We start from the raw sequence: 12,243 nt of genomic DNA on the forward strand, positions 1-12,243 counted from the left end.
TGTTCTCGTGCCCTGGGAGCCACCTTCTGAGAGTCCATGGGCTTCTTGGCCCTGCTTCATCCTCACTTCTTACTTCTAGTCTGGAAGAAAAGACCACCAATTCAACCATACCATCTGAACTCTGCAAGTAACCCTGTTGGTCCTGGTCAGTCAACTGTCCTAATGGTATCATGAAGGTCATAAGCAAGAGAAACCAGAATTTAGACTAGACTAGACTAGACTAGAATAGAATAGAATAGTATAGAATAGAATAGAATTAACCAGGTTGGAAAAGACCTTCGAGATCATCACATGAAACCTATCACCCAATGCCATCTAATCAACTAAACCATGGCACCAAGTGCCTCATCCAGTCTCTTCTTAAACACTTCCAGTGATGGTGACTCTGCAGCCTCCCTGGGCAGCACATTCCAATGGCAAATCACTCTCTCTGTGAGGAACTTCTTCCTAACATCCAGCCTAAACCTCCCCTGGTGCAGCCAGGACCCTAAAATGAGGTCTTCATAAACTAATGGAAACAAACATGATGCTCATATACCAAAGAAAAAGGATTTGCTCAAAAGCAGAGATTTTGAAAATAAAAGGCCTCATCCCATCTAGGAGATGCATTGTCCAGACCTCCCCTTGCAAGTTGCAGTTGTCTGATCTCTGACAGCCCATGTGCCCTCTGTCTCTGATTGTCCATTGCACAGCAGCCCCCACCAGCGTGGTCTGCCTCAAATGAACATACAGCACCTTCTGGGTAAATGGTGAGACCATTTTTTCAAGTACAAGAAACAGCATGCATCATAAAGCCAATGGGAGCTGGGGCACGAGCTGGAAAGCAACTAGCACAGCAGGTTCTTCCACCATGATGCCTCTGGATAGAGTTGTCCCTTGAAGATGTGTCCTCCCCCTTTGCCCCGCAAAGAAGCAATAAATAATCAGTTGTCTGGCTTTGAATCCAGCTTAGGCTGAAAAAGAACTAACAAGAGAGTTTTGTATAAGTCTTCTGCTTCGGTCACTGCTGTGCCAGCATGCTTAGCTAAAAACAGACCAATATATCAGATTAAAAAATATATAGGTGCCTGGAAATATGAATCTTGAGTATTTATCAATTGCATGGCTGTTCTGGATGATGCGCAAGCCCACGTGGCCCTTCAGGCCTCTCCTCCTTGATGAATTAGATTCGTTGCTCAGAGCTAAGTGCACAACCATCTTTTCTTGTTTTTCTTCCTCTGGGACCATCTGGTTCCTCGTATACCCTGCCAGGCTGTTGGCATCAGCTTCACTGTAGTTTCCATCCAGCATCATAGTTTTCGAGTGAGGTATTCCACACGTACATGGAAACTAGGAACATAAACAAGAAATACAGCTGAGCACTGGAAGAACACATTGGCAGCAGAAATGATGGGCTTTTTGCTACTCACAGGCAGCTTGTAAACAGCTGAGCTTCAAATTTTAACGAAGATACTGTATGTTTGTCTTTGAACAACAACAAAAATACCGCTGGTTGGCTTGTTTCTGTTCATCAACAAAGAGGCAGGGTTTGGCCACACTTCTTGGGCAGGCGTCTTCAGAAAGGATTAAAACAATGCTTTATCAAACATAAAAGCTAACCAAAAGGTTTACTTGGCACGCTCTGCTCTGCCCTGCTGTCTTGAGATTCCTTGTTTTACAGTCTCTCTCTGTTTATAAATATTCAAGGAAAATACGTGATTTTCTCAGTGGAAATGGCTTACTCAGTACATGTTAGGGCAGGGGGGGTTGTGTGGGAATGGTCAGTTTCACAGAAACACATTTTCTTTGTTGATCTGCTGGAACGTGTCCAGAAAAGGGCAACAAAGTTGGTGAGGGGCTTGGAACACAAGCCCTATGAGAAGAGACTGAGGGAGCTGGGGTTGCTTAGCCTGGAGAAGAGGAGACTCAGGGGTGACCTTATTGCTCTCTACAACTACCTGAAGGGAGGTTGTAGACAGGCAGAGGTTGGTCTCTTCTCCCAGGCAACCAGCACCAGAACAAGAGGACACAGTCTCAGGCTGCGCCAGGGGAGGTTTAGGCTGGAGGTTAGGAGGAAGTTTTACACAGAGAGAGTGATTGCCCATTGGAATGGGCTGCCTGAGGAGGTGGTGGAGTCACCATCACTGGAGGTGTTCAGGAGGAGACTTGATGGGGTGCTTGGTTGCATGGTTTAGTTGGTTGGGTGGTGTTGGATGATAGGTTGGACATGATGATCTTGAAAGTCTCTTCCAACCTGGTCTATTCTATTCTATTCTATTCTATTCTATTCTATTCTATTCTATTCTATTCTATTCTATTCCTATTCTATTCTATTCTATTCCATTCTAAACCAAGGAGAGGACCAGTACCTAATGTAAAATCTGAACTCTGTCTGAAGTTAATGTCAAATCTTGCACTGACATCAGCAGCATCAGCAGGCATCCAGCAAGTCTAAAATCCTCAATGAACTGAATTTTGAATATCGAATACTGTCATCTGCTGTTTAAAATCTGTGGCTTTTCTGTCCCCATATGCTGGTATGCAATTTAAATGGACTCCAAAACCTCATTTCTGCTAGGAGTTCCTGTCTCTGGCTCCTTACTGGCTGCTTTCCTTATCACAGAATTGTCAGGGTTGGAAGGGACCTCAAGGACCATCTAGTTCCACCCCTCCTGCCATTGGCAGGGACACCTCACACTAGATCAGGTTACTCAGAGCCACATCCAGCCTGGCCTTAAAAACCTCCAGGGATAAGGCTTCCACCACCTCCCTGGGCAACCTGTTCCAGTGTCTCACCACCCTCATGGGGAAGAACTTCCTAACATCCAGTCTGAATCTACCCGCTTCCAGTTTTGTTCCACTCCTCCTAGTCCTATCATTACCTGACAGCAGGGAATGTTTCACCAGATGTCTCTGGTAAATGATACTAATACAAGACAGCCACAAACCCTCCAATTTTGCTGGAGGTTCATGACAGTGGCAGTGGAGGTGATATGCTGGCTGTAGCAAAATAGAGGAGAAGCTTGCTGCTATTCAGTCTGGAGAAGAGAAGGCTCCTTATTGTGTCCTTCCAGTATCTGAAGAGGGCCTACAAGAAAGCTGGTGAGGGACTTTTTAGGGTGTTGGGTAGTGATAGGACTAGAGGGAATGGACAAAAATTAGAAATGGAGAGATTCAGATTGGATGTTAGGAAGTTCTTCACCATGAGGGTGGTGAGACACTGGAACAAGTTGCCCAGGAAGGTGGTAGAAGCCCCATGGCTGGAGGTTTTTAAGGCCAGGCTGGATGTGGCTCTGAGCAACCTGATCTAGTGCGAGGTGTCCCTGCCCATGGCAGAGGGGTTGGAACTAGATGATCCTTGAGGTCCCTTCCAACCCTGACAATTCTGTGATTCTATGACTTCATGATGGCAGACAAAGGACAGGGACAAGGGAGCCTAATGTGCTAGAAACCCATCTCCACAGAGTCTTCAGTGACACCCACCTTCACACAGACACACACATGCAGAAGTACATTATGTAATTTCACCCTGCAGCAATTTTAGTCTGTGTCTCCACCAATAAATTAAACACTGCTAAAGAGCATCCCTGGGCATGGGAAGTCAGATGATAATACCATTAAAGTGTCAGAAAGCTCTCTGGACTGAATTTTGTCCAGGCCAACAAGCAGCAAAAAGATCCTATGTACAATCTGGGGATAAGCATGGGTCATGGACCATTTGCCACAGGCAGTTCACAGCAAGCACTCTGATTCTAAGGGAAAGAAGGATTAGTTTTTACTATATGCCCATCAGCCTTGGTCCAAGGCACATTTAGTCTCTTAATGTAAACATAGCAGAGCTCTTCTCTGGGCAAACATATTTGTATTAGGGTTGTTTTGGTCTTTCATTAGGGAGCAGTGTTGGCTGATGGAGCAGTGTTGGCTGATGTTACAGTTTAAGACTATGCCCAATTTTTGGTTTTAGAAGTTTCAAAGTTTAGGGATGAACAGTTTTAGGGGTTGGACACAGCATAATGCAAGATGAGTTTATCTAATTCCATTGGCCTGCTGAATATCTTAGATTTTGTAGCAGAAACTTCTTGTCTCTCTTTCTCTGGGGCTGCTCCTGATTCGCTGCTGGGCTGCTCTAGCTCCTCTGACCTTGCATGTGCTTGGCTGATCTTCTGTTTTGACTGTGTAAGGTACAAGGGGGAGGGGAGAGGGAGAGACAGCAGGCTGGCTGTTTAGGTAGCCCTCTGGGCTGCTCAGGGCAGGAAGAGAACTGAGTTGTTGTACAAGGGGGTATTTCTGATGTTGTTGAACTGTGAATATATGTAAACATATACAAGGTGTGTTTGCTGTGTTTTATAATTTCATATTTAGTCCAGAGTGTGCAGGGATGCACTAAGACTAAGACCCACCTGGAATTAAATCTGGCAAGGGATGTCAAGGATAGCAAGAAAGGCTTCTTCAAGTACATTGGTAGTAAAAGGAAGACCAGGGAAAACCTGGGCCCACTGTGAAATGAGGTGGGTGCCCTGGTAAAGGAGGATACAGAGCTCCTCAGTGCCTTCTTTGCCTCAGATTTCACTGCTAAGGCCAGGTCTCAAGAATCCCAGTCTCTGGAGTAAAAGAGAAAGCCTGGAGAAAATAAGACTTTCCCTTCATCATAGAGGATTGGGTTCAAGACCAATTAGGTAAATTGTGCATCTGCAATTCGTGGACCTCAGCACCCACAGGCACTGAAAGATCTGGTAGATGTAGCTGCAAAGCCACTCTCCATCATCTTGGAAAGGTCTTGGGGGACAGGAAAGGTGCCTGAGGACTGGAGGAAAGCCAATTTCACTCAGTTTTTGAAAAGGGGCAAGAAGGAGGACCCAGGAACCTGCAGAGTGGTCAGACTCACCTCCATCTCTGGAAAGGAAAAGAAAGTTATGAGGAGTAGTCAACATGGATTCACCTAGGAGAACTCATGCTTGGCCAATCTGATAGCCTTCTATGATGGTGTGAAGTAATAGGTACATACCAGCTGGATAATGAAGAGAGAGCAGGTGAAGTTGTCTACCTCAACCTTAGCAATGCTTTTGACACTGCCTCGCATAACATACTCTTAGGTAAGCTTAGGAAGTATGGGTTGGGTGAGTGGTCAGAGAGCGTGTCCAGAGAAGGGCTGCAAGGATGATCAGAGGGCTGGAACATCTCTCCTATGAGGACAGGCTGAGACAGTTAGGGTTGTTCTGTTTAGAGAAGAGAAGGCTCTGAGGAGACCTTATGGTGGCCTTCCAGTATCTGAAGGGGGCCTACAAGAAAGCTGGGGAGGGACTTTTTAGGGAGTAATAGGACTAGGGGGAATGGATCCAAGCCAGAGGAGGTGAGATTTGGATTAGACATTAGGAAGGAGTTCTTCCCCATAAGGGTGGTGAGACACTGGAACAGGGTGCCCAGGAAGGTGGTAGAAGCCTCATCCCTGGAGTTTTTTAAGACCAGGCTGGATGGGCTCTGGGCAACCTGATGTAGTGTGAGGTGTCCCTGCCCATGGCAGGGGGGTTGGAATTAGATAATCCTTGAGGTCCTTTCTAACCCTGACAGTTCTGTGAGTCTGTGATTCTGTGACAGTAAGGTGGATTGGGAAGTGACAGAGCTCAGTGTGTTGTGATCAGTGGCACAGGGTCTAGTTGGATACCTCTAGTTAGTGATTCTCCCCAGGAGATCAGTACTGGGTCCAGTCTTGTTCAGTGTTCATCAATGACCTGGATAAAGGGACAGAGTGTACCCTCAGCAAGTTTGCTGGTGATACAAAACTGGGAGGAGTGGCTGAACATCAGGAGGCTGTGCTGCTATTCAGCAAGACTTGGACAGGCTGAAGAGTTGGGAAGAAAGGAACCTAATGAGGTATAAAAAAGAAAAGGCAAGAGTCCTGCACATGAGGAGGAATAACCCCATCCACAAGTAGAAGTTAAGGGTTGACCTGCTGGAAAGCAGCACTGAAGAGAAGAACCTTGCAGTCTTGGTGGATAACAAGCTAACCATGAGTCAGTAGTGTGCCCTTGTGGCCAGAAAGGGCAATGGACTCTTGGGGTGTATTAAGAAGAATGTGTCCATCAGGTCAAGGAAGATTTTGCTTCCCTTCTACTCTGCCCTAGTGAGGCCACATCTGGAGTATTGTGTCCAGTTCTGGACTTCCCACTTCAAGAGAGACAAGAAACTACGGGAGAGGGCTTACAAAGATGATTACAGGACTGGAGCATCTGTCTCATGATGGAAAGTTGAGAGACCTGTGGCTGTTTAGCCTGGAGAAGACTGAGAGAGGACCTTATCAATGCTTATATATCTAAAGGATAGGTGTCAAGATGATGGGGCCAGACTTTTCTGAGCAGTATCCAGTGACAAGACAAAGGGCAAAGGGCACAAATAGCAACACAGGCAGTTCTGTCTGAACATAAGGGGAAAGTTCTTTACCCGGAGGGTGTCAGAGCACTGGAACAGGTTGTTCAAAGGTAGTGGAGTCTCCTTCTCTGGAGAGATTCAAAACCTGCCTGGATGTGTTCATATGTAACCTGCTCTGGGTGATCCTGATTTAGCAGGGATTTGGGACTAGATGATCTTCAGAGGTGCCTTCCAACCCTTACCATTCTGTGATTCTGTGTGGCTTGAAAAGGCCTTGGAGAGAGGTAACATTTTGTCACAAGAGCCTATTGAACTTGCTCCAATTTCTTTAAAAAAGGTATCTAACTGAATTTTTGCTAAGATCATGAAGGAAGGTAGTGGGCTGATAGGTGATCTGTTCTGTACTTCAAAGAATTCATAGGAAGAAGTGCAAGGGGTTTCTTAGTGGTAGAACAAGAGGGAACAGCTTCAAGCTGCAACTGGGTAGTTTTAGACTGGACATTAGGAAATATTTCTTCATGGCAAGAGTGGTCAGGCATTAGAATGTGCTGCCCAGGGAGGTGGTGGAGTCACCAACCCTGGATGTGTTTAAAGGTCATTTGGATGTGGTGCTTGTGGATATGGTTTAGGGGTGAACCTTGTAGAGTAGGGTTCTTGGTTGGACTTGGTGATCCTGAGGATTTTTTCCAAGGTGAAGGTTTCTGTGATTCTGTGCAAAAGGACATGCAAAGCCAATAGAGTAGCTCAGAGAGAAATGTCATGGTCAAATCACAAGAAAGATGTCATCTGCACTGACATTTCTGAAAGGCTTGCTACAAATTTCTCCTGGAGTTAAAGGCAGTAGGTGAGCAGTGTTACCAGTGAAGAAATGTAGGGCTTCTTAATGAAAAGAAAGAAGATGTCAAACATGGTGATGTTCTGAGTAGGGGCTGAAAAATTTTGAACCCAAACTGTGTTCAAAAGGTGTTTTGTTTCGTTACAACAAAGGGAGGCTCAGAGGTCTGTAGGATAATTCAGACTGGATTGGATCTCATGAGGTCTTTAGCCCAATCTCCATCTCACAGCAAGGCCAAGCCAGTCAAGGCTGTGTCGGGTCACACCTTGAAAAAGGATGCAGGATAAGAACTTTCATAGAACATTAAAAAGTACAAGCATAAACCTGGCTGACTGGTGTGAGTGTGTGCATGGTGAGGGGGAACAATTTCACCATTACATCCCTTGGATCCAGTTTGCTGGATGACTGACTGTAAAGTGAAGAAATAAATATGCTCTGAATGACATCGTTAGCTTAAAATATAGCAAATTAGCCTGAGGTGGAGCAGTCTGAATAGATCCAATTATGCACACACAGATGTCAGTGCCTTCCCATTTACAGACACAAGCCAGTCAATATAAAGACCAGATCAGCTATAAGAAAAAGAGAAAGAAATGGATGAGCAAACCAATTTTTTTCTCACCCTCTCCTGAAGTTTCCTCTCCTTCCGCTCCTGCACCGTAGTCAGGTAATTCACTGCTGCGTATTCCAGTACGGAGAGGAAGACAAACACAAAACTGACCCACAGGTAAATGTCCACTGCTTTGATGTAGGAAACACGAGGCATGGAGGCATTCACCCCAGTGATGATGGTAGACATGGTCAGCACAGTGGTTATCCCTGGAAAGAACCAAGAGAAATGTTATTGACTAATACGGTCCATAAAGCTTTTGTCTCAAGAAAACCAGAAATTATGCTCTACATGATGCCCTAAGAGATGTTAGATGTGAAAAAAACAAATGTATTAAGCATCCCTCATGCCAACACTGAACTGTTGCATTGCCTGCACACGAGCAGCTGTGCACACGAGCAGCTATGGAGCAGCCATCATTTTGCCAGGAATAGCATTTAACTCCCTCCTCAACCTCGCAGCCGTTAACAGAATTCTTAGAGTTGGGTCTTGTTGTGGGTTTAAGAACTTGGTTGTCTTAAAACCATGGAGTTGTGTATTGGTTTGGAAGGCAGATCCTCCCTTACCTCTTACCGGGGCAGAAAAATGAGACTCAGACAAACAGATTGCAGAAGTGATGGAAAGTTTAAATGGAAAAGCAGTGAATGTTTTACAGAAGCTACAAGCACAGTGACAAAAGAGATCCCAAAGCATACCCAGAAGCCTCCCAACATTCCCCTTCTCCCTACCTGGGGGTATACCCAAAAGCCCCAGGGCTCTTTCTTCCCCCCCTCCACTGTTAGGCTAATCTCAATAAGGTCTCTCCCGAGCCTCCTCTTCTCCAGCCATTTCAAAACAGTAAACTCTGTATACACAGCTACAGGTCACTTCATCACCATCTAATTTATTTTCTTTTCAATTATATCCATTGAACATATTCCTTTCAGTGGAGCAGACTCTTGACAGCCTGTAAGCAAGTCAATAGCTCTCTGACAAACTTGCTTTTGGTATTGGAAACCTTATATATTAACATTCAGTGATTTCTTTCCTATTACTTTTCTGCCTTCTTCTAACCTGTGCATTGTGTGATAAACAAATTGTCTCTTTCTATGCTCAGCTGAGAGAATTTCTTAAAGTCCCAATGCAGACAAAGGTTTTAGATGTTCAGAGAAGATAAGTGTGTGCAGGGTTTTGAAACCACTCCTTTGTTGCATTCCCACTACCACAAATGAGGAACTCCCCACCCGATGAGAAGCATTGTTTCCCCAGTGCCATGCATTCATGGGAGAGGAGAAACCCAACTTCTGCTTCAGCGTGGGCTGGTGGCCCCATCCAGCACTACAGATATGAGAGAAGAACCACATTCACTTCACTGACCTACTGTTGTCTGAGACCTGATGTTACAGAGCTGCCCTGAGTGTTCCCAAGGACACACCAGATGGAGGAACACTTAAATCTGCAGGTGCTGACAGGACTAGATCCCTTACTACTTTTCTTCCACACCTTGGTGAAGGTGTGCCAGGTTGGTGCCCTCCAGGCAGCCTGAAGAAAACAACTGGCTGGCTGGCTGTGCTGGGACACTTGTTGTGGCTGTTCAGGAAAAGCACTCATGAAAATTGTAAGAATAGAATAGAATAGAATAGACCAGACCAGACCAGACCAGACCAGACCAGGTTGGAAGAGACCTTCAAGATCATCTTGTCCAACCTATCATCCAACACCACCTAACTGACTAAACCATGCAACCAAGCACCCTATAAAGTCTCCTCCTGAACACTTCCAGTGATGGTGACTCCACCACCTCCTCAGGCAGCCCATTCCAATGGGCAATCACTCTCTCTGTGTAAAACTTCCTCCTAACCTCCAGCCTAAACCTCCCCTGGTGCAGCCTGAGACTGTGTCCTCTTGTTCTGGTGCTGGTTGCCTGGGAGAAGAGACCAGAGACCAAAAGAAGCCTTTAACTTCCTGTAGGTGCCTAAACTCCTGTGAAACTCTACCCTCAGCAGTGGCAATGTGTGCCTCAGAACTGCAGAACTGGACAACAGGGAAAAATCTTGGTTCACTGGCTCAGAAATACTGAGAACTCTTTTCTCTGCCCAACTTTCTTTTTAAAACCACATCCCTTTCTGTCCCAAGCTAACCAGGGATTAGAAGAGCTGCTCAGTGATGAAGGACTTGAGACAAAGTGCATGATTTACATCATATTAATCATTAGATAAAACAAGCATTTGCCTGCCCAGTATCTTCAACCAGCAGAATGAACAATTTCCTTTCCTGCCACAACTTTCACATTCAAAGAGTTTTGCACAGTCATAGCTTGTTGCAGTTGTTCTCACCCAAAGAGACTCTGGCAGGAACTGCTCGGTGATCGATCCAGAAGGACACCCAGGACAGCATGACCATGAGGGTGGCAGGGAAGTAGGTTTGGAGCAAGAAGAAGAAGATGTGTCGGCGTAAAGTGAAGCTTATGTAGAGGCGATTGTACCAACCTTCGAGAGAGGAGAAAAGCCACAATCAGTGAGAGCAGCCTAGATGGTTGTTGTAGGTTAAGGGTTAATTGGTATAACCATGGAGTAGACCTCCAGGGGGGGTGGGAAAGTCTATCCCAAGAGGGAGGCACAGGATATTGTAACATTCATAGAATCATAGAATCAGTCAGGGTTGGAAGGGACCACAAGGATCATCTAGTTCCAACCCCCTGCCATGGGCAGGGACACCCCACACTAGATCAGCCTGGCCAGAGCCTCATCCAGCCTGGGCTTAAACACCGCCAGGGACGGGGCCCCAACCACCTCCCTGGACAACCCATTCCAGGGCTTCACCACTCTCATGGTGAAGAACTTCCTCCTCACATCCAGCCTGAATCTCCCCACCTCCAGCTTCATTCCATTGCCCCTAGTCCTATCGCTGATATCCTAAAAAGTCCCTCTCCAGCCTTCTTGTAGGCCCCCTTCAGATACTGGAAGGCCACTATAAGGTCTCCTCAAGCCTTCTCCAGACTGAACAGCCCCAACTCTTTCAGTCTGTCCTCACAGGAGAGGTGCTCCAGCCCTCTGATCATCCTCATTGTTATTCCGTGCCCATTCCTGCATCTCCCTGTATAAGGATCAGACTTTCCAGTCAGCTCTCTCTGCATGTGGCTTTTGCTTTCACTTGCAGCGTGGGGGAGGTTTGGTTGGCTGGAGGATATTTTGTGCTGCATAATTTAGGCCTAGCTTGGGGCCTATATATATATATATATATATATATATATCTATATCCTTTTACCTTGGTGCCTTTTGTACTTTGTTTCCTTTTTGTAAATATTATTTCTATTTCACTTCCAATTCTGTGCAAGCGTTTTTATTTACTCCTTTGGGGTAAAATACCTTCTGTCCTCTGTCTGGAGCTATTCCAGCTCAAACCAAGACAATGGTAGGCAGGGAGAGAGAATAGAATAGAATAGAATAGAATAGAATAGAATAGAATAGAATAGAATAGAATAGAATAGAATAGACCAGGTTGGAAGAGACCCTCAAGATCATCGTGTCCAACCTATCATCCAACACCACCTGATCAACTAAACCATGGCACCAAGCACCCTATCAAGTCTCCTCCTGAACACCTCCAGTGATGGTGACTCCACCACTTCCCTGGGCAGCCCATTCCAAAGGGCAATCACTCTCTCTGTGTAAAACTTCCTCCTAACCTCCAGCCTAAACCTCCCCTGGCGCAGCCTGAGACTGTGTCCTCTTGTTCTGGTGCTGGCTGCCTGGGAGAAGAGACCAACCTCTGCCTGTCTACAACCTCCCTTCAGGTAGTTGTAGAGAGCAATAAGGTCTCCCCTGAGTCTCCTCTTCTCCAGGCTAAGCAGCCCCAGCTCCCTCAGTCTCTCCTCACAGATCTTTGTTTTGATCTTTAATCTCTATAGGGTAGTGAAAAGAGAAACTGCTCTTTCACAACATGTATTGTCCAGACCGCGGAGAATACATTGCGGTGAGGTATAAACCCAAGAGCTCTCTCACAAGTACTTGATGCAGCAGTAAGTTTAGCAGTTGCATTAAATGAGGAAAGGCCAATACCTGTGCTACTGTAGAAAGCCAATCTGGATGTAGTGTGGAACTTCTGTATCAAAAACTGAGACAAAGAAATCTTTTCATCAGTTTTCAGAGATTCGTTCCCATTCTTCCAGTACAGCATCAGATCTTCATCAGTGTAAGCATCTTAGAGAAAGAAGAAACACAATGTGATGTGACTGTAGCTTGGAAGGGAAACAAAAGTTATTAGAGCCAGTCAAAATTAACAAACACAAAAGGTATCTTTGGCATGAAGTGATGCCACAAATAAGTTTGCTATCAACAGTGAGTTTAAAAGTTCTTGCCTTATGGTGACAACAACAAGAGAGACAAAGAAATCCAGGCCATGCCAATTCAGGGGCACACATTCATATTTTATTCCACACTGGTGAAATTACAGCTAGAATGGTGCTTCTCTG

At 45.6% G+C, this 12,243-nt stretch overlaps 1 protein-coding gene across 2 annotated transcripts in view; it reads right to left on the reverse strand.

The window, feature by feature from the left end:
- Positions 1-460: 460 nt before the first annotated feature.
- GABRR2 (gamma-aminobutyric acid type A receptor subunit rho2) overlaps positions 461-12,243 on the reverse strand; it is a 44,275-nt gene continuing 32,492 nt past the window's right edge. For both annotated transcript variants that reach the window (XM_009897572.2, XM_054162444.1), the window contains 4 exons: positions 11,831-11,971; positions 10,106-10,258; positions 7,803-7,999; positions 461-1,329 (listed from right to left, as the gene is read on the reverse strand). In XM_009897572.2, the coding sequence (XP_009895874.1) occupies positions 1,021-1,329; positions 7,803-7,999; positions 10,106-10,258; positions 11,831-11,971 (800 nt within the window). In that variant the 3' untranslated portion in view covers positions 461-1,020. The remainder of the gene's footprint in view (positions 1,330-7,802; positions 8,000-10,105; positions 10,259-11,830; positions 11,972-12,243) is intronic.

Source organism: Dryobates pubescens, chromosome 6, assembly GCF_014839835.1.
Source record: "Dryobates pubescens isolate bDryPub1 chromosome 6, bDryPub1.pri, whole genome shotgun sequence".
In the NCBI taxonomy this organism is placed as follows: domain Eukaryota; kingdom Metazoa; phylum Chordata; class Aves; order Piciformes; family Picidae; genus Dryobates; species Dryobates pubescens.